This window comes from Chelonoidis abingdonii, chromosome 1, assembly GCF_003597395.2.
Source record: "Chelonoidis abingdonii isolate Lonesome George chromosome 1, CheloAbing_2.0, whole genome shotgun sequence".
NCBI lineage: Eukaryota > Metazoa > Chordata > Testudines > Testudinidae > Chelonoidis > Chelonoidis abingdonii.
In genome coordinates, this window is record NC_133769.1 from 225,335,110 (window position 1) to 225,358,302 (window position 23,193).

At 40.2% G+C, this 23,193-nt stretch overlaps 1 protein-coding gene across 1 annotated transcript; it reads right to left on the bottom strand.

Moving 5' to 3' along the window:
• Positions 1–411: 411 nt before the first annotated feature.
• EIF2S3 (eukaryotic translation initiation factor 2 subunit gamma) lies at positions 412–21,653 on the bottom strand. The gene is made up of 12 exons (XM_032803083.2): positions 21,341–21,653; positions 18,023–18,086; positions 17,223–17,350; positions 16,982–17,103; positions 15,316–15,410; positions 13,332–13,490; positions 9,869–10,003; positions 7,332–7,426; positions 5,961–6,105; positions 5,257–5,426; positions 3,548–3,720; positions 412–828 (listed from the first exon to the last, which is right to left on the bottom strand). The coding sequence occupies exons 1-12, from the start codon at positions 21,407–21,409 to the stop codon at positions 765–767; spliced, it is 1,419 nt and encodes a 472-aa protein (XP_032658974.1). The 5' UTR covers positions 21,410–21,653; the 3' UTR covers positions 412–764.
• Positions 21,654–23,193: the final 1,540 nt, after the last annotated feature.

The window sequence follows — 23,193 nt, forward strand, 5'->3', positions numbered from 1 at the left end:
CCAATCTATATAGAGCTTTATCATGTCAAACAATAGCCGTTTTACATCAGTTGTCTGACCACTGGAAACATTCTGAAATAAGATTAAAAATAGTATTTTCATTTCTTATGAGTTTCTTATGTTTTCCCCTTTGTATGTTTCAATAGTAATTCCTCTTGAATTTGTGTCTTCCAGGACTAATCAGTCATCACTGTTAGCAGCCTAACTGCAAAATATAAAAGTCACCATTCACAAAGCAAGAATTGAAAAAAATCAAGCAAGTGTCTGCTATAAAGAGCTCAGAGACTTAACAAAACTAGGTGCAGCGCAAAAACAAGGAACTGGTCTTCAAGGAGAGTTTATTTTCTTTTTAAATTCTTGTACTGGTTGAACAATCTTTGCAGCCTTTCACTATCAAAGGATAAGAATTAATGAAAAAATAAGCAATATTTTATTTCAAAACAGGTTTTATGGTTTGTGTTTTACATTGGGGGTGGCTTGACTGATATTAAACAGATCTTCTCAAACACAAATTAACAAATTAGATATGGCATGAAACACATACAATTAGTTTCTGCTAAAATGTGGATTATTAGATCCATCTCTATAACAATTTTTTACCCTTTCACTGGAGATACTGACTAGTATTTTAGTAATAGGGTAAATATCCAGTAAAATGTCTGGGGCAATGGGAGTTGTGTAACAAATTTCACTCCAAACATGTACCCCCAAGTATATGGAAATAGGCACTCCATCTCTCAAAACGAAGCACTCGTATTTACTTCTCAGTCGTCATCAACTGTTGGCTTGATTGTCACTCCTCTTCTTATTTGACCCCAGCCAATTAAACTGCAAAATGAAAAACAAGTTGAAGTTACCTGTAATTGTGTTTAGAAAATATCCAAAATGCATAGCCTTTAGCTGTGTTTGTATTAGGAGTACTCACACAGGTTTCAGAAGTTTCTGAACTCCCCCCTTCCCTCCCCTGCACTGCAAAATCTTAAAAGACGACTGGCTGCTGGAAGCATAGGAGAGACCATAAGCAAACAGGACTTTTTCTTAAGCTATAGGACCATTTTTTAAAATGTGCTGTTAAACAGAAGTGCACACACGAATATTTTACTTGCCCATAATTGTCTAGTTAACTGCAAATGAAAATGTGTTGATAGCTATAAAGCTTTGCATTAAGCAGGTTGGAAAGCAATCCTTTTAAAGGGAAAAGAGAACACCTAAAAAAAGGGAATATAATAGTTCAATTTTTGAGGTCAACATTTCTCACAGAGGGTGTAACCTGAACACTAAGTTGACATCATTCTTAAATTGTTTTTACCACTTGTACTGGGTAATGGAAAAACCTTCTCTCTTACTACTTCCCCAACACACCCATGGCTTTTTAAAAAATCCACTAATTCTTTCCATTAGCTCAAGATGCAGCTTTAGAGAAGACTTTTAAAAAGACTTCAGTTTCACTTTTCCAGCCAATAGGTGGTGCATACAAATCAATGAAACTGCCTTTAAGACTTTCCCAACTCCTTGAAGGGAGCCGTGTCAGAATCTGATGTTAGTCTTGAACTTGTTTGCCATAAATCTGGGCTCTCATACACCTCAGAACAATTCCCAGAAGAATCGTTTACGTCGATAAAAATGGAACTGAAGTAAATTAATCCATCATTTCAAGCCATTCTAGGCGGGAGCCCACAGCTGGGGCAAAGCCACACTCAGGTCCTACATGTCCCTGGTATTGTTACTGCATTTTGCCTTTGTCCATTCTCCCAGTTTTAACCCCTGTGCCTCTTTCTATATTTTACTTTTCACTATATCCCAACTGCTCTTCCCCTTGTTCTCTCATTCACTTTCCTAGAAAGTCTGAGGGAGTGTAAGAGGAAGAGTTCTCTTTCCCCCTCCTCTGTACCAGCTGTCCCACTCTTTTCTTCCTAATTAGATCCTTCCCAAATTTTTTGTTCTTTACCCATCCCCCCTCTCAGTTCCTTTCCTTGCTTGGTTTTGTTTTTTCTCCTTTCCCTTCTCCTACAGTATAGTTGGCAACACATGAAAAACAATTCTAGTAAAAAGCACCTGAGAGCGCCAGTCCCAACAGCAAGAGAGATCTCTGAGCATTTTGGTGACATACAGGTTTGTTTCAAAGGAGGGAAGGAAAAAACAGAAAAAAATGCACCAAAATGCATATAAAACCCTAGTGGCTAGCAAACCACAGATTTGACAAGTCATTGCTGGAAAATGTTGCTTATCTTCTGTTCATATAACTCCTCTTCAGCTTCCCCCATTTCTCTCTTGGTGTTCATTCCTTTCTTATCTGCCAGAAAGTGTGTGCTCCTCTCCTTGCTACTTAGTAACCACTCCAGTAATCCCCACTAGCTACCTCTCTACTGAAGGCATTTGGCGCTCAGCTCTGCCTGCTGCAGCGCTGACCTGCAGAGACAGTTAAGGAAACAGCTAGCAAGGTGTAACTGCCTGCCACAGTGATCCAGAAAACTGGACATGATTATTTCCCAGAATAGGTGTTCAAAACCCAGTATGTCTCAGCCAGATCAGGACTACTGGGAAGTACGTTAACATACCTTTTTCTCCTTCCCTCAGTGCGAGATCCACATGGGGGGTATAGGGGATACGATTGCTTAGTGTTTCTGTGCTAGCTTTATTCTCTTATGGGAACAGAGAACATACATTCTAGGTGGCCAGTTGCCTGAAGAGAAGCCAGGCAATAAGCTTAAAAAATGAGCCACAAGCCATACTGCTCCCCAACTTTAGGGAGGAAGGGATAACTCAGTGGTTTGAGCATTGGCCTGCTAACCCAGGGTTGTGAGTTCCATCTTTGAGGGGGCCATTCAGGGATCTGGGGCCCCCCCCAAAAAAAAAATCTGTCAGGGACAGTACGTGGTCCTGTTGAGAATGCAGGGGACTGGACTCGATGACCTTTCAAGGTTCCTTCCAGTTCTATGAGATATATATAATATCCTAGTTATATTATATCCTGCTACCGGATGTTTTTGGGTACCCCACCAGTCACATTATTCTTGTAATCTGTGTTGACCAATAAAATTGATACCTCCAGTCTCACGGGGGCCAGAGAAAAAGGTCCTTGGAGGTTAGTGTCCCTTTGTTCCCTTGTCCTCCCCACAACACATACTTTGCAAAATGGCATTGGCAGTGACATGCAGCTGGAACTGCTGAGCGCAGGCCCACAGGCTGACAATTACTCTTTTAAGATAAACCCAGTCTTAAAATTTATTTTTATTTGGTCTTTGGCATCACTAGGTTAAGAGTTCCTGCTGTTAATATTACTGTGGTATGACTTAAGTCACAACTCATGGCATCAGAATGTTCATTGTGCATTTATGTTAAGGAGCGCACAGTCTACCAAGTATTGAATTTCACACTACTCTACTTTTAGCATTTTTGAAAAAAGTGTCCCACAGAAATAGTGATTAGGGGCTTAGAGAATTTAGAGGAAACAAAAAGGAATTCTACAGTAGAGGAAGACGATATTACTGTGTTGCACTGACACTAGTACTAAGGGGTTATTTTTGTCACTGTAGTGCCAACTTACCGCCAGTGTTTCTCAACTCTTCGACTAAGGGCAATTTTTTCTCCTACTTCTGTGCACACAGGGTTAGTTAGCACTATCTTGCCCAAATCAGCCTTCACTGCGCTAACTCTTCCTCCAGTAGACAAAGATCCTATATTTACCATTAGAACTTCATTCTTGGATAGTTTTTGCACCTGAAATAAGATATAAAGAATTCTGTAAGTTTTCCTTGAAATATGCAAGTAACTTATAAAATTAATAGCATTTTGCAGCCAATACTTAAAATGAAGAAAAAAACTAAAAGATTTTATATCTGACTGCTACAGCCATATTACCAAATAAAAATACTATCAGAAAGGGAGACAAGCACCAAATGTCTAGGACCATGCCACACACAAATATGATACAACGATGTCCATTTTTAGACACATGATAAAGTGTTTCTCATTTACATGCTAATGTGGGAGAAATATAAAAAGGCTCAGCACAAATAATATTCCAGATTATTTGCCTAGACCCATCTACAAAAATCTATCTGCCTTTTTCTGGGAAATAATTGTTTTAAGGTTGCACATACTATATAGTAAGTTAAAGTTTTTTACCCCATAATTGACATCAATATAAAACAGATCCTTGTGCCTTTCTTTCCATTCACCAAATACAACCACCAAAATAACTGCTCAATCCAGAGTTAGTCACAAAGAGAACATCCAAAACGATGGCAACACTTAATCCACCATAAAATAAATCAGCGTGAAGCAGTTTTCATAGCTTTTAAGGACAGAAGGGATCATGATAATCAACTAGTCTGACTTCCTTCACAACACAGACCATGGAACCTCATCCAGTAAAATTCCTGTATCAAGCCCACAACTTTAAAGCGATGGTAGGGGTTGGCAACATTTCGGCACGTGGCCCATCAGGGAAATCCGCTGGGAGGCTGCGAGATACTTTGTTTATGTCGACCGCCCGCAAGCACGGCCACCCGCAGCTCCCAGTGACCGCAGTTTGCTGTTCCTGGTCAATGTGAGCTTGTGGGAAGCAGTGTGGGCTGCTGGGATGTGCTTACCACTTCTTCCTGCAGCTCCCATTGGCTGGGAATGGCAAATCGCTACAGCTACAAGTGGGCCATGCCTGCGGATGGTCAACGTAAACAAAATGTCTCGCAGCCCGCCAACGCATTACCCTGATGGGCTGCGTGCCAAAGTTTGCCAACCCCTGAGCTATAGCATACCTTTTGGAAAGATATCTAGTTTAGGATTAGAGACTTCAAGTGATGGAGAATCTGCCACATCCCTAGACCGGCAAAGTATTAGGATGTATATGAAACCAGCAGGTTCATGCATGACTAGTTTGCAGCTGATGAATGGAGAAGAGAATAGCAAGGAGAAGGAACAAGAAATACCAGCATCTTTGGAAGAAGAGCCGACTTTACAAATCACAAGGCTTCAAATTTCTTTATGTTACCAGGATATGAATTTCCTCCCTGGTTTAAGGCACTCTTACATAGTATTTAAGTGGACATGTGTCATTGTTTTTCCCCTCTGAGATGCAAACGTGTACAGAAACCAGGAAGATATGAAAGGTGAAAGTATGCATAAATATGAACACTTACATTTGAATGGAATTAATTTCCAAGGGGTTAACAGCATAAAAGCTGCAAAACAAAAAAAAGTCTAACAAATACCATGATAATGTCCATTTAACAGAACAGGTACAAATATACTAACCTTTGCAGCTTTCTTGTCTCCCTCAGTGCGCACACCTAGCAATCGCCTAAGCAGGAAATAGGAAATTTCCAGCTCTGTGAATATTTCAGGGAGTGCTCCAACTGCACCAAGAACCTGCCCCACCATTCGGTCAGCTCGACATAAAGTTGGGTCAATTTTAGTGCCGACACCTATTACAGAACAAGACAACGTCTGAGGAATAATTGTAAAGTAAACATATTTATACACATCAAATACATTTAAAGGAGACCTACAAATGAAATTAACCATTATTCTTTGTGACACACTGAACATCCCCACTATCCAGCTGGAGACGGGTATTCATCACATTAAGAACTGAACTTACCTATTTAATCTCTTTTAGGATCTGTGAACTCTAACCAGCTACGATACAATGCCCCAGGATTCATCATGCTGGTGGCAGCACAGATAATACAGAAGCCTGCTGGAGCTAACCAATGTAATTTAGATAAGTAACTAAATTATACACTATTTGGTACTGTTTTAAAAAGCTTCATTACATATATACATATTAAAAAGGTACACAATTGCTGTGGTAGTCACACATTAGAATTTCATGTAAATTGTAATAATCTGCCCCCTCCCGCCCCCCTTTCTCGGAAGTGTACTGTTATCTGAAACCCTCAAAGTTTTCAAAAATAGGCACGAGGAGAAAAATCTCTTCATTAAAAAAACATTCTTACCGATTAGGCCTCCAGGAGCAGCATACTGTAGATCGTTGTGTTCTGCAAAAAGTGACACAATTTTGGAAAAGATTGGTTTGCACATGAGTTTTCCTTCACTGTCCTTGGAGACAATACCAGGTCTGACTTCAAGTTCCTGGCCTACCTAAGTATAATGGAGAAGAAGTGGTCAGATGTTTCTGTTTCACCAGAGTAAAAAACTAGTTGGTGGTGGGAAAGAAGAGTTATTTTTCCAACAGTTACGTAAATATTAACAGCACTTGGCTGTCGCCTCACACAACTATAGTGGTACTATCTGGAAAAGCAACACAACTTTTATTACCTGTGTAATACAGAGGTTTTTAAAAAGGTAGTTACACTGCCTTAAAATGTACTTTAAAAAGCTGATTTATTACATGATCACTCAGTTTTAGGCCCAACATTTAAATTTTAACTTAATTTAAATGTTTTCTAATAGTATTACAGTACCTGTGGCACCTTAGAGATTAATAAATTTATTTGAGCATAAGCTTTTGTGGGCTACAGTCCACTTCATTGGTATGAGGCATAATAATACTGCAATCCCAAACACTATATTACTGAGCTAGCGTACGAAAAACCAGACAATGTAACAATGTAGTTTCACGGTCCAAGCAAAAGAATGTAGATCAAATTGTACAAGTGGTACATATCCTTCATTAATAAACTGGAAAGTTAAAAAGTCAAGGATGTTATTTTTAATAGACAGAAAAGACTTGAAAACTTGTTCTGATGATAGTACTCCATACCAAAGCAGAGTATTCAGTCATATGCACTTTTAATGCGGAGACTGAGTGCATAGATAGCACACGCTCCTTACCTCTATTTAGATTTATCAGCACTTTTCAAACTCCAACTTTTTTAAATGATTTACTAAATAAGTATGCACATGCAAGAAGGGAAAACTGCACTCTTATATTCATTGCAAGGGATAGAAAGGGACACCATCATCAACTTTGGAAAAAAAATCACTTGTCAATTAAAAAAAAGTTTGTTACTAGTAAAAACCTAAGTTAACTATAACAAAGACAGAAAAAGGGGTGGGGGTTTTCTTTTTTTTGGGGAGGGGGTGTTGGGCATGGTCAGCTTCATTGTTTCCCATTTCTGTTTTAGCTTGTAAACAGCAACAAGGAAAAGTAAAAGATTTTAAAACAGGATTATGAAACCACGAGCAGACAGGGGAACTCAGGAGCAGGCAGTACCTTAAGCTACTTTTAACGACTTTTTTTAAACTGACTAAATACCTTTAAATTGCTTTGTATTGACCATGAAGAAACACCTATTATGTGCCTACTCATTATTATAACTAATGAGGTTTTGGAGGAGTGGGGGGTGGGGGGCAATAGCCATTACCTTTAATACACCTTTTAGAATACTACCGCCAGCTACACCACCCTTAAGGTCATCTACTTCACATCCAGGCTTGTTGACATCAAAAGATCTAATTACTGAAAAGAACACAAATCCCATTATTAAGATATATAGAAGCTTGACTAGTGACTTATGTTTATAAATCTAGTCTTTTTTTTTTTTGAATTTACTTGTATCAAAAAATGAAAATACCTCCCTTCTATTCACCATGTTATGTAGTCTGTTGCATGCAATTTTTTCACAAATTTTTAAATACTACATGAACCATGGGTCAGATTATGCTGGTTAAACCCAAAACATGTTAACACATTCTGGCAAGGGATATCCACTGTACTTTAACTACAATTTTAATTAATTTAGTTCTCAGTAAATACATTTATCATAAACTAATTAGTATTTAAAAATTATTCTCAGAGACATGCAAACATTAGCAATATCAGTGCATAAAAGGAGGAAGTAATGCTACATCCAACCGTATCAGAAAAACTATTCGCCAAGCGGAAGAGGACTAAATCAGAGAAAATTATTTGCAAGTTTTTAAGGAAGTATTACAAACAAAATAAAAGTAAAAAATATTCTTTAAGCACTATTGTACAATTTATAGTATTCAGAAGTGAAAGTACAACATTTAAACTCCTGCATGCTAATGATTTAGGTAAAGGTAATGAAATAAATTTGTGCTTTAAAAATTAAAGACCTAATCATGGTCCCACTGAATGGGAGTTTTGCCACTGACTTCAACAGGAAAAGCTTTTTCTAAATTCTTTTTATTACAGACTTTCCTGTTTAATTCAAAAACTGAATTATATTGGATCCTTTTTAAAAAGGCTGACCACTTAGAGAATACTGGAGAAAGTCCTAGCACGTGTAAGAGAAAATGACCTTTGCTTTTATCCTCATCTGTAACAGATCGATTTTGTTAAGTTCACAGTAGATTTCACCCTTTTATGTAAAATACATCTAGAATGGATGAACTGAATAGGAAGATGGTCTAGAAATGAACACAATCCAATGCTTTAACAATTATGCCCAAGTGACATAACATAATACTGAAGCATATCACTTAGAAAACTGACTAGGAAAAAAAATAGGTGCCAGCACATCCACTCCTTGTGTCTTCAAACCATATCTATTTACCGCCACGAGTTTTAACTGCAATAGAATAAAGCTTAATTTTCAGACACCACTAAGTTGTCAGTGCTTAGCAGAGTAATCTAATGTATAAAGAGCAAATCTGATTTAGAAATCACTCTGTTTCTTTCCCCAGACCTGAAGAAGAGCACTGCGTAGCTCAAAAGCTTGTACCTTCCACAAACAGAAGTTGGTCAAATAAAAGATATTACCTCATCTACCTTATTTTTAAGATAAATTATTCATTTTCACTGCTGTTTTCATATTATATCCACATTTAAAATGCCCAAATCAAAGCAGTTCATTTATATATATGCACACAGTAACTCCTCATTTAATGTTGTCCTGGTTAACACTGTTTCATTGCTGATCAATTAGAGAATATGCTCATTTAAAGTTGCACAATGCTCCCTTATAATGTTGTTTGGCAGCTGCCTGCCTGTTGGAGCTGGTGGGGGTTTGGAACCAGGGTGGACCAGCAGCCCCGCTATCAGGACCCTAAGTTCCCTGTGCAGCGGCCACCCAGCAGGCTATCAATTGCCAGCAGTTCAGCATCCTTCCCCTGACTGCTGTGTGCTGCTCCCATCCTCTGCCTTGGAGCTGCTCCCGGGAACCTCCTGCTTGCTGTGCAGAGGGGTGCTATTGTCAGGGTGTCCCCCCCAGCTCCTGTACCCCATTTCCACAGAGCAGGGGGTGGACACGACAGGGCTCAGGATAGAGGGAGCTTTCTGGCAGTAGCAACTGCCTCAACTTGCTGATCCACTTAAAAAGGCAGTGTACTTAGAGTGGGGTCAGCATACTTGAAGGGACAATGCATGTGTCTCTCTCACACACGGTGTGCGCGCGCACGCGCCATGCTGTGTCTCCTTCCTCCATTCATGCTGCCTTGTAGAGTGTGAGGCTACATTAAACAACAGTGTGTTAACCATTGAGGGCTCAACTTAGTGCTAGTTCATCATTTAGCAGTAAGGCATTCCCTGGGAAATATCCCAGCCTCTTCCACCCTCTGACTCCACCACTACAACTAAGCTTCGCAATCATCACTGCTGTGTACAGTATTTAATTGTTTAAAAAACTTACAAAATTCCCCTGGAACCTAACTCCTCTCATTTACATTAATTCTTATGGGGAAAATGGATTCACTTAACATCGTTTCACTTAAAGTAGCATTGTTCAGGAACATAACTACAACGTTAAGTGAGAAGTTACTGTAGTCATATTGTGTACACACACACACCACTCATATTTAAGATTTCAGGAAACAGAGAAGCTTGAAATTGCTACTGTGCAAAATGCTCCTCATACCCTCTTTATAGCATACCTCCCCAATATTAGCATTGTCTGAAAGGGTGGTTAAACATAGAGATAAGCTTTAAACATTTACATACCAATAAGTCTTGGTTCTGATGTGAAGTCTCGCAATGGGACTGGAATTTTCTTTACTATATACTCACAAACCACCTCAATGTTGTATTTCAGCTGTGCTGAGATTGGAATAATAGGCGCTCCTTCTGCAACTGTACCTACAACAAAAAAAATGGAGTACTTTTACTTCAGACTTTATGGTAGCATAAACCCAAGCGTATATGAGTATCCATGCTACATTAAAACCACAAATGAAATTTCAGGGACGATTTCTACATATTTTCCCAAACTAGAAGTCCATAAAAACAACATGACAAAAGTGTCAGGTCAATTTCTTTTCATTTTTTCTCAAATTAAGCCACAACTACTCTTCAAGGTAGTACACTATAGCTTGTACATTGCCTATGGGTAGTTCTGTGTGTTTCATAACTTGAAGGTCAGAAGGGACCATTATGATCATCTAGTATGACCTCCTGCACAATGCAGGCCACAGAATCTCACCCACCCACTCCTGTAACAAACCCCTAACCTATGTCTGAGTTACTGAAGTCCTCAAATTGTTGTTTGAAGACCTCAAGCTGCAGAGATATCCTCCGCAAGTTGCCCATGGCTGCAGTAGGAAGCGAAAACCTCCAGGGCCTCTGCCAATCTCGCCTGGAGGAAAATCCTTCCCGACCCCAATATTGGCATTCATGTGGCAAGACTCACCAGCCAGTACCCAGGGAAAGACTTCTTCTGTAGTAACTCAGATCACCCCATCTAACATCCCATCACAGACCACTGGGCATACTTACCTGCTGATAATCCAAGATCAGTTGCCAAATGTACTGTTCAAAATTAGGCTATCCTGTCATACCATCCCCTCCATAAGTTATCAAGCTTAGTCTTAAGCCAGATATGTTTTTGCCCCCACAATCTCTTGGAAGGCTGTTCCAGAATTTCACTCCTCTAATGGTTAGAACCTTCATCTAATTTCACAGTTAAACTTTCTAGTGTCCAGTTTATATCCATTTGTTCTTGTGTCCACATTGGTACTAAGCTTAAATAATTCCTCTCCCTCCCTAATATTTATCCCTCTGATATATTTATAAAGAGCAATCATATCCCCCCATAATCTTCTTTTGGTTAGGCTAAACAAGCCAAGCTTTTCAAGGGGGAGGCCTATATAGTTTGTTCTCCAAGTGAGCTCTGGAGGTAGCATTTTACTCTAGGAACAAGCTGCTTCATGCTTGACGATTGGGAGTGGCATGACATGAGTTTCAGTCCCTTAACCTGAGATAAACAGCATATGTACTGGAGGGGAGAAACAGAGTTGTGCACGTATGCACTGAAGGGGCAGAGTTACCACAAAGAGGTTAAAAAACAGATCTTTCATGAAAACGGATTTGGACTTAGATCCCTCAGCCCCATGCCCAGTAGACTTTAAGGGCTAGTTTACATTAGAATTGCTACAATGGTGCAGCTAGGGCAGACGCTCTATAAAGACAGAAGAGAGCTCTCCCATCGGCATAATTATTTTACCTCCCCAAGTGGCGGAGACCTTCTCGTACTGACATAGCACTGTCCACACTGTCGCTTAGGTCAGTATAACTTACGTCGCTGAGAGGAGTGGCTTTTCTACACCCTTGAGCAACTGAAGTTATACTGATGTAAGCACTAGTGTGTATAAGCCCTAAAGTCTAGTTTTTATGACCTGGCCAAACTGCATCCCAACAGAAACCCAGTAACTTGTGGGGACTGTAAATAGACCGCAGCTGGGAAATCTCTCTCTGGATGAGGATTGTGAAAAATGAGAGGAAACAGAACAAGCAGTTAGGGCCAAGATGCAGTGACAGAACAGAGTTGAGATATCCTATAGAGGATGAGAGATCTAAAATATTTGATGAGTCCGTAGCAATTCCCATACTTAAGATTGCAATGAGATTTGCGCTTAGAGTAAGACTAAAATCCTTGATTCATACTTTACTGATTTAATTTAGCTTTCAAATTTGGCACGATAATTCTTCAGACAACTATATGTTCTACAGTTTGTTTTTTTAAGTGAAATAATATTAAATTTGAAAAAGATATTTAAAAATTGCTCCCTTTTTGAAGTTTCTCCCTAGCTCAATCACATTTGCTGGACTTTCTCTAGCTAAATAACCTCAAAGTCTCCACGAATTTCAAAATTCACACACAAAAGTACATTGGACACAGGCCACTTATGAGATTTTAAACACATGAGAAGTTGTGTTCCTTACACAAGCCAACAATTTTGAGCTATGCAAAGGTTATATGACAGGACTGCTCAGACCTGTCAACCACTTTCATTTTCTGATGCTACTAACTTTCCTCCATAGCTGGGTTTTGCACACACCCCCATTGAGCCAGGGAGCAAGGCAAAGCAGCAAAGGTTCTGGGGAAATGGGAAATAAAAATCAGAAGGGCATTAGGGAAGCAAAGGGATGGGGTGGTTTGCAGGGGTGTATGGAGTTTGGGTCTAAGGCTAATGGGGTGGAAGTCCAATATTTCTGAGCCAATATTTCTACACCTGAAAAGCTCCCCTAAAGCTGCTGCCTTGGTCCCCAGCAAACCACAGCAACAGCATGATAGAAAGCTCATGGCACTGAGAGAAAGCATGGGAATAAGATGGGGTTTACAAGAGGGAAGAGGAGTCAGAGCCTCTGTGTGACTTAGCGATTGTGACTGGCTCTATGTGGAAGATCCTCAAATACTACAGTGTTGAGTAGCAATATAAAACTCTGAGATACATAATTAACTTGGGCCTGAAGCAGGGGAGTAGCTCAACTCTGACATTTGGCAGTGAATGGACTGTGTGTAAAAGGAGATCCAAGGAAAGGTGTGAGAAAGAATATGGGGAGAAGTGAGGACTGGCTAGAATTCAAGGTGCCCAGTGGTTGAGGTAAGGAGAGTGGAGATAGGCAGGTTATCAACGGTGGAACAGAAGTACCTCAGAAGGGGTATTTTTCAACAAAACTGTTGGGTAGAGCACCTGCCTGGGACATGGAAGACCCAGGTTCAAGTCTCTGCTCTGCCTGATCCTGCCGGAGTGGTTTCATTTGTGTAATTAAATATGTATTGAGAAAGACAGACTGACTCTCCAGCCCCATGGTTAGGACACTCATCTGGGATGTGGGAGACTCAGGTTCAAGTCAAGCCATTTTACTGCCAGTGATGAGAGTCCCCAATTTGTGTATTTAGGAACAACCCTTAAAATCCATTAATTGTAGCAGCGGGGAAGCAGAATATAATGCTACTATATTAATATTTGAAAGAAAAATCTTATTGAAATAGCTAGAAAAAAAAATTACACACAACTTTTTTTTTTTTTTAAATGCTACAAAAGCCTGACTCATCTGCTAATTCTTTGAGCTGGAAGTCAGGTTGTTCTGACCAGATAACGCTTTTCATGTCAGCCTAACTCCCAGCATTGAAGAATTACATAGAACTGCCAGCAATACTGCATTTCTGATTCTGGAAACTTACCTTGTACAAATGCAAGAATCTGTTCATACTGTTCTTTAGCCTGGCTCTCCTTTACCAAGTCAATCTTATTCTGTAGAATTAGAATGTGTTTCAATTTCATGATTTCTATAGCAGCTAGATGTTCAGAGGTCTGGGGCTGAGGACATGACTCATTACCAGCTGGAAGGGGAGGGGAGAAAGTGATTACGTACAGTCATCTATAATAAGGATACACAACACAGTATGGACATCTACCACTTCATTGTGTGCTTGAAAAAATATTGCTTGCTTAAAAGTCATCAAGTCGCTATTTTTTTTTTTAATTGTGTATGGTTCATTGCATTCTCTTCATCACAGACACAAAAATACCAAGAGCCCTAAATTTAATGACATACCAAAAATTCAGAAAGCACATGGCTATTAAGGTTATCAATACTGTTTGGGTTCTACTTCCCAGGAAGTCACCTTTCCCCTAATGTGCTGTTACAATATTTGAGCTCACCGGGGGTTTGATCTATTATATTGGGGTGTGAGGAAGGGTGGGAGGAAGAGGCATTAGTAGAGGGCTCTGATAACTATAAATTAATTCTCCTATCCCTTTGGTTTGAAAATATTACAGTTAATATCCATCCACTCATGTTTTTGTCAGAAAAGGTAATTCGGAACTACTGTATGTTTAAATATATATCTCAACTTTACATTTGAGTTGTATGTAGTCTGACACTGGGCAGTTTTATTTGGCAGATTGTGCACACACACACACAGACAAATGGTGAGTGTGTTCTACTAAAACATATACAGTAGAGGCCCATTTATCCGATCCTCCGTATTAACCCAACAACCAGGGCACACAGGTCAAGAAGTGGGCACTCTCTCTCTTGTGGCCACTAGATGGCACTACAACGTCACACTTTCCCATTCTCCGGATTATGTGAATTTTTGATTATCTATCTGACCCCAGTCCCAATTAGATTGGATAAACTGGGTTCTGCTGTATCTACTTCTGCCGTTGACTTGCTGTCTGGCTATGGGAAAGTCATTTAACCTCTCTGTGCCTCAGTTACCACCTGTGTAAAGAAAGACAGTGGTCACCGCCATTTCTGAAGTGCCTTTGTGAGCTACAGATGAAAAAAACTAATTACGACTTCTTATTAAATATTTCATGGCCATCTCGGACACTTAAAAGAATGTTAACTTGAGTATATTATCGCTTTGTTTCCCAAATAATGTGATCTGACCAGATGTAACATAATTCACAGCTGAATTTATTTTGGTGTTGCATTAGTATACTATTCTGTGCATTTATAAAAAAGAAGTTTAATTTATTTCACACTCTTTACACACCTGCTCAAGTCAGATTAGTGAAAGTTCTTCCTAAGTCAGTCTATCAACAGAAAGACTGGCCAAGATAGGGTCCTTTGATTCTGTCCACATCACAATGGACTTACCATTGCTTCCCACCTCATCCCACTCTCTCTTGAACATCAGTACTACATATTTAAATTAATAGAAATGGCAGATAAAACTGAGAGAAAAGCAAGCCTGCTCAAATAGGTCTAAGCATCTCCAAGATGAAAATCTAGCTGTATTGTATAAGTAAAAACAATCCCAAAATTTCATCTCAACCCACCGCTCCTCTGCCATCATCCAAAAGGTCAAATATCGCTTCAACTATTGGATGAGTCAGAGTGCTCAAATTCTGTTGCACTATTTCAAATGTATCTATTTAAAGGGCATGATATTCTCTTTCATAGAATATCAGGGTTGGAAGGGACCTCATCTAGTCCAACCCTGTGCTCAAAGCAGGACAAACCCCCAACTAAATCATCCCCAACTCTTTCTACCATCGTAGCTGTAAAATCTTCTCTCTTTACACAAGACTCAATGAAATTCACAATTTTTGTAAAGCTGGTCGCTCATTACCCTTCGTACTATTTTAAATGTCAATATTAGGTTGTTGTATTATGTTATAAAAGAGGATCAGCTTCCCCATCCCAAATATTACCTATCAAAAGCAGCGCTGCATCCATGACTGCTGCACCGTTCAGCATAGTAGCCATCAAGATATCATGGCCCGGACAATCAACAAAAGAGACATGCCTGTTGCGTATGGAGGGTAAACACAAAACAACAAAAGCCAGTTATTGCCAATTAAACTGACTACTGATCACTTCATGCAAACCAGGCACACAGTTAAAGTAATTAAAAAAACCCCCACATCATTTCAAGACAAACATGGAAAAGTGACATTTTGGAATCATGTTCATATGAACATAACTGAATGAAAGAACTACTTGTTGAAATACTAAGATTCAGAAAAATGGGCAGTACTACATGTAATATTTCTGTCTTTCAGAAACTTACAAGCCAATCATGCATAGTTTAAATGAGTCAGACTATGAAGATCCATGCTGGACATAGCAAATTCCCCTTTTTCACTTCTTAGCTCTTCTAAGAGCTGTCTGTCTCCATTTCCTTCCTTGCAAGGTTATGCAGGTTCATTCTGAGCCTAGGCAGAACTGCACCACATCTCTAAGATTGACCTGTAACTATCCAGACTCAGTCTTTGGGTTTATAATAATTGGGGCATTTCAAGTTCTTGTCTGCATTTAATGTAGAAATCTTTATTATTTGACAATACGCCATGCAAAAAGGATTGTTTGCCATTTCAGGGATAATATTTAAAAAAATTACTGTAGGTAAAATAAGCAGTACGTCAAAGAAACCAGTGTTTAATTATTTGTTTAGTGCTAGCTTTCTAACTGTCACAACCCACCAAAATACTCTATTAGAACGAGTGTTCAGGTTGAAGGGAATCCGAAAAAAGTAAGGAAATTCAATTATGAGAAACTGTCCTTTACACTTAAATATAGACTAAGGTCTGATTTTATTACCACCCGCGTGACTATTTTCATCTGAATAATCCCAATGAAACATCACAAATAACTCCTGAACCTTTTAAATTGCATTCTGACCATGTTACACTTTATCAGGAATTGTATAAATAAGTCTCTCTCTCTCATCGTTCTCCTAACACAAAGCCGATCTCAAGTTAAGGCTCAAGTTTTCATAGGTCCAGTTAAAAAACCCTTGTTTTTCTATCTTTGGAGAAAAAATGACAGATATACAATTTACATTAGGTTACAGTCTAAAAATAAACTTTAAATTTATTCACGCCTCTGACATAAATTTAATTTAGGTTACAAGCTAAAAGATGGCTTTTTTATTCAAACAGCCCTGTAAGCAATATGGTATTGGAAAATTAGACTTTTTTTCTGTTGTGTCTCACCACTGGTAAAAGATTCTGCAGGTCAAATTAGGTCTTCTGTCACATCTGTGCAACCTCATACTCTTCAAGATCTCTAGATACTACAGTGACAGGTATATTAGAAATGCCAGCATAGAAGTTGGGCTCAGCAAACTGCAATTTAGCAAATCACGAATAAGCCAAAATAAAATATGGCACCTTCTCTCAACTGTACTGGCTCCTCAGAGGTAATAGGAGTAAAAAGTATTTATCACTTAAATAAACAGAGGACTGAATATACAAACAGACTTGCGGAGAAACAAAGTACCATTTTTAAACAATTGCTTGAAGAGTACTTCAACTATATTGAGGGAACTATGGACAAAGCAAGAGCAATTGAAATCACGCAGTTCAGATCCATCACCTGATTAGTTTAAAGTTCCCTTTAGTCCCAGGAATATCTGTAGGGAACTCATCTGGTGTACTACTTCCACAGGACCGGTAACACTCTGGTCGGGAGCAACTGGGGTCATCAAGTTTGTAAATCTGTAAGTATAAAAAAAGGTGAAAAATAGGCTTAACCTAGCAGTAGCCATTTAGGTACTTTCATACAGTTAACAAAAAGAGTTAAAATAGGTACATTTAGATTCATAGTAAAGACTAACCTTAGCGTTGGCATAACCCAGCTTGATAGTGATATTTCTTTCCAGTTCATTTTTGAATCTAACAGTGTGAACTCCAGAAATAGCTTTTACTACTGTTGACTTTCCATGGGCCACATGACCAATTGTGCCTACATTTTAAAAGCAAACATTAATCAATGCACAGTTTGGGCAAAGTTCTTCTACAAGTAACACACACAGTTACAGAGATTTCTCAAACTATCAATATCAAGGACCCAGTTTGCACAGGACACCTGTAAGCTCTTGGAGCCTGTGGGTCCAAAGCTTCCATTGGAAGCATGTCCAGATTTCTTAACTAGCTTTTCACAGCAACTTACTACAGTAACCAACTGATCTTGAAATGAGCTTCATGTGGACAGACGCTTGCATCCACATGGAGCTCATTACAAGATAAGGGTTTTACTCAGGCAAAGCACCTTTTCCTTGAAAGCCCCCACCAAAGTACACTTCCCCATTAAGTGAAAACATTTCAGTCCCAAGATCTTATATTGCAGTAGTCATCTTGTGCTGTAGTGGCTCTCTTTCAATGTAATAAGGACTTAACCACAAAAGGAGACATGTCAACACTAATATTTAAAAGACCACTGTCTGTTACCTTTTAGGCCCAATGGTTATTTTTATAAAAACTTTCAATACAAGCATTTATTAATTTTCTCTATTTCATTAGAATAGTTTTTTGTTTGGATTTTCCCAGTAGAATTTTTAACTAAGACTTTTCAGCACTATGCATGACAACAAGAATATGTTACAAAAGCATTTGTGATTAACTTTGTTCTTCTTACCTATATTAATTGTAGCTTGTCGGCTGATGACTTCTGGGGAGAGAGGCGTCAGCTTGGTAACATTCTATATGGAACAGATTTCATAGTTTATTTACAATATTTCTAATTAAGAACAGCCAGAGTGGGTCAGAGCAAAGGTCCATCTAGCCTAGTATCCTGTCTTCCGATAGTGGCAAATGCCAGGTGCCCCAGAGGGAATGAACAGAACACGTAACCATCAAGTGATCCATCCCTCGTCGCCCATTCCCAGCCATTTCACACCTCTAATCATTTTTGTTGCCTTTTTCTGAACCTTTCTCAACCAATATAGCTTTTTTCAGATGCGGCAACATCTGCAGATGTTATTCAAGCATACTATAGATTTATAGAGAGGCAATATGATATTTTCTGTCTTATCTATCCCTTTCTTTACATTTCCCACATTCTGCTTACTTTTTTGACTGCTGCTGCACGTTAAGTGGATGTTTTCAGGTAACTATGCACAATGATTCTAAGATCTCTTTCTTGAGTGGTAACAGCATTAGTTTGCGTTTATCAACATTGAATTTAATCTGCCATTTTGCTGCCCAGTCATCCAGTTTTGAGAGACCTTTTGGTAGCTCTTTGCAGTCTGCTTGGGACTTAACTATCTTGAGTAGTTTTGTATCATCTGCCGCCCTTCCTGCAGCCACCATAGGCCTCCCACTCTTTTTTACAGTACATAAAATAGGAAAGGAAGAAAGGGAACTACAAAAAGGACTACACCATATATGCTACCCAGTATATACAAATTAAAGAGGACACAAGCTAAGTTTTCTCCAAGCTGCAAGGCCACACAGCAGGCGGGAAGAGGCGCCTCTCCCTCGGTTCCCATCCTGGCCCCAGAGCTGCTGCGGAGGAGTCCTCTCTCCCCGCCACAGCCCCAAGACAGCCTGCACCCTAAGGCCCTCATCCCTAGCCCCACCCCAGAGCCCTAACTCCCCCTTGACCCCAGTCACGAGCCCCCTCCCACACCCCAAACTTCTTATTCCCGGCCCCTCCCCAGAGCCTGCACCCTCAGCCAGAAACCTCACCCCCCACATCCTAACCCTCTGTCCTAGTCCTGAACCCCTCATCCCTAGCCCCACACCAGAGCCCCCTCCCACATTCTGAACTCCTCGGCCCCACCTCCACCACACATCACCTCCATATTTGTGCACATAAAATTAATTCCGCACATGGATGTAAAAAATTAGAGGGAACACTGCCTACAAGTAAAACAAATGTAAATTTAGACTGGGGGGAAAACAGCTATTTAAAAGCTGTTTATTCCCACCTGGTGTAGCATGGGGAAGTTCTGTGATCCAAAAATCTCCTGTCTCTATAACAAAGCCTTTTATCTTATAAATGCTGTTTTTACACAGTCCAAAAAGAATAACTATAAAATATCTGTGAACTATATTAGGCAAGTGCTGACATCCATGTGAGTGTCCTCTTATTTTACTTTTGAAACTGTTTATAACTGATGAGGTCTTGACCTACTACTGAGTTCCATGTGGGTGAACCACAAAAGCTTATGCCCAAATAAATCTGTTAAGTCTTCAAAGTGCCACTGGCCCCCTTGCTGTTTTTGTGGATACAGATTAACACGCTACCCCTCTGACACTTGGCCCTCCAGGTGCACTGTTGTAGCCATGCAGAGCCCCAGTGAAGTCAACAGTGCTCTGTACGAGCAAATCTTAGTGCAGGATTGAGGCCTCTGTCCTTACGTTAGTGCAATAAAATATGTGCACACAGCATTCTCATCTGACGTGGATTGCACATAGTGAGCACTGATGTTTATATGGAGAGGTATGTAAGCTCTGTGTACAGTATGAAAATAAATTTACACTTAGCATTAATTGCGCAATAGCTTGTATTTACTCATAACATTTTAAAGGCAGTCACCCATTTAGTAAGTTTTCTTCTTCACTGTAAAAGCCATTTAATGAGCCTTTTCAAAGAAACACTCACATGCTTACTTAACATGCCATGACTAGTCCCATTAGAGTCAGGAAGCATAAGAAGTGCCCTGCAGATGGCACTGCGTAGGAAGATGATAAGTTGAAGGGAGGTAAATTTTGTAGTCACTATGAATGCTCAAACTGCATAAAGTTAAGCATGTGTGTAAATTCTGCCAACACTGGAGCCTAGAACTGAACTTAAACTAGCCCTTTACAAATCTGAGTACAAATATTAAAACAAAATTTAGGAAAGGACTTGAAATTTCAAGACCCTTTCCAATCTGGTCTCCCGGCTACACCTATCATCCCTCTTTTTCAGTCCACAATGTCATTATCAATGAGGACTGGGGAAAATATAGGACCCTTGTAAATGGATCATCACTACACTAGCATTTACTATTTGTTGAGCACCAGCATGCTCAGGGCTGTGTATAACATAAAATAAAGAATCCTTGCTCCAAAGAGCTTATGAATATGTCCTTTTGAGCTACTGAAGACTATTATATAAACAGAGACTAACTCAAGAGGTAAACAGGGAGGCCACCAGCTAAATTAAAGCCCAGGTACATAGCAACTAAAAGGTCTTCTGATGTATCTATTGTAACCTATATAAACTAAATTTAATAATCTTGGTTAATCAACTAATAGACCGATTGCCACATTGAAAGGAGACTATAATTGCTCATTTTGGTAGTCTCAACAGAGTGTCAAAAGACTGGTCTGTACTGTGCCCACAGAAGCAATTCCCCCAGTACATGAGGTAAAGGAGAACTTTTAGCAGCACCAAGTACTATATTTTCTCGGGTTAGAGAACTTCCATTTTCATTATTGTCAAGTCAGCTCTATCCAAGAGCAGCATACTCACAGAGGTTGGAAAATAAAAGGTACTGACGATCCTTACACAAGACAAAACACAAGCTCAGCAACACACAGCCTTCCGCGTTACCTATGGTCTCCATAACGCCTATCTAAACACCTACATTAAGGCCTAACATCGGGAATCAACCCTCAGAAACACCAAAAACTGCACATTTATCGGAGAGTTCGGGGGGAGGGCTGGGTCTCCGATGTTTTTACACCCCCGCCCGGCCAAGAGTCATCACCAGCAGGATCCACGCTCCCCGCTCCACACGCCGCCGCCTCATGCCGCAACAGCGCCCACGGGGTGCGTCCCCACCCCCCACAGGACGGCCCAGACAGCGGCATGAATCCCCCCCGCTCGACAACGGGACGGTTCCTCGCGCATCCCCAGACAGGCCGAGCGGAGACTCCGCCGCCCGAGCGCGCGCGCTAGGCTCCCGCGACCCGCCGCTGCCGCCGAGCGAACAGGTCCCGCTCCCTGGGGTTCGGGTCTCACCAGGGTGGCCAGGTCCTGCCGGGAGAGGTGCGGCTGCCCCAGAGTCACTCCCGCTTCGTCCCCCGCCATCTTGCCCAAGAGGAAGTGAGGGGCCCTGCGCGTCCGCCTGAGCCCGGCGCTATACGGGCTGGGGGCGCCGCCCGCTCCGAGTCCGGCGCCGCAGGCCACGCGGGTAGCACCCGACCCAGCCTAGTCCCGCTCTGCTCTTCGCTGCTCCAATCGGGGCAGCAGGGGAACGCGGAAATGGCGCAGGCGAGCGACAGGGCAGCCTCAGGAAGGACCCCGAAGCCAGGTGATGCAACCAGCATCCGGAAACAGCCGCCCCATGTGCGCGTGTCGCAAGAAAGCTAGAGGTAGCCCGACTGCGCTTGCGCGGAGCCTTGGCTGAATGCGCAGGCGCACTTGTAGCACTTGGGGAGTTCAGTCAGAGCTGGAGCACATAGTATGTTAGGGGCAGTACAACACGTAAGACAGAGTTCCTGTCCCATGGAGTTGCTCTTTTTAAAATAGCAATTCCAGTGAAATGTGTGAAATTTGTATTAAAAATCACGTATTGGTGAAAGAATATCTAAATGCAGTAAAACAGCAGCATTTGACACAAAATAAGCTAATTTTCTTATACAGTAAAGGAAGGTGTATGGTCTTTAGTTTGGTTATATATACAGCTCTGTGTTACATTACATAACTGATGTTTATTAAATAAGCACTGTTAAACATTCCAGTTAAAAGACTATTATTGCAAAGAGGATTGCCATTTGTATTTCATTCCTTACTGTTTGGGCACTTTCCTATTTATTAATATTACGTTAGCACCCAGAGGACTGAAGACCCATTTTGCTGTGTGCTGCACACAAACCATTCTATTCTTCAATTAGATCAACGCAGGTGTCAAAAAGTCTGCCAGTGGAGACGTGACTGTGGCAAGCGTTAAGTCTAGACTTAATAGAATGGGCATTAACAAGCAATAGGATGAACTGTTGGAGGGATCATGAAGATAAAAATGATAGCAACAGGTGGTTACACACATTATAGCTATGTGCACATCTAGACTATCAGGTCATTTTATTTGTTGTAATTATAAGATACAATTAAACAAATATATTTTAGTAATTTCTACTGGCCATCTATTGATACCACTTTTAAATTTCAACTTTTTTTTTACTATTTCAATTATTACTTGTATGTGGTTGGTAATACACAGAACATAAAAGAAAACAATCCTGCCTCAGGAATAAACATTTTACATACTTAACAGTGTCTTTAATATGGAATATTTAAAAAACAATCTAAAAAAACCCAAACCTTTTCAGAATTGGGTACAGCAACTCAGATGCTGAAAAATAAAAACAAACTAAGGCCTTGATCCTGCAATAGGATCTGTCCAGGAGGTTTCATACAAACACAAGGGTCTGCCTAAACAGATCTGACTGCAAGATTGAGACCAAAGCTGGCAACTCTTACACATAGAACTCTTGCCTTTCTCTTGTGAAATAATTGACTTCTCTTTTTCCCCTGAAACCCCATTTTGTTAATCCACCACAGTAAGAAGTACAGAATGGAAAATTAAAACCTGATGCACTGCCTTGAAATTAGTGCTGTGTACACGTCATCTTGATTATTATTCATATATATATACTGTTAATTTAATCTAGATCCTAATCTGGCATTCTTTATTAAGCAAAAACTAGGGACCATTGCATGGTTTTCTGTGGGAAGCCCTAAGAGATTTAAATTCCAGGTAGGCATTTGTTTACATTACATGACTACCATATAATTTAGCTATCCTGAAAAATTTGATTCTGCATGTATTCTGTGTTCCAATTTTGCAGACACACATTTTAACTTGAAGTCAA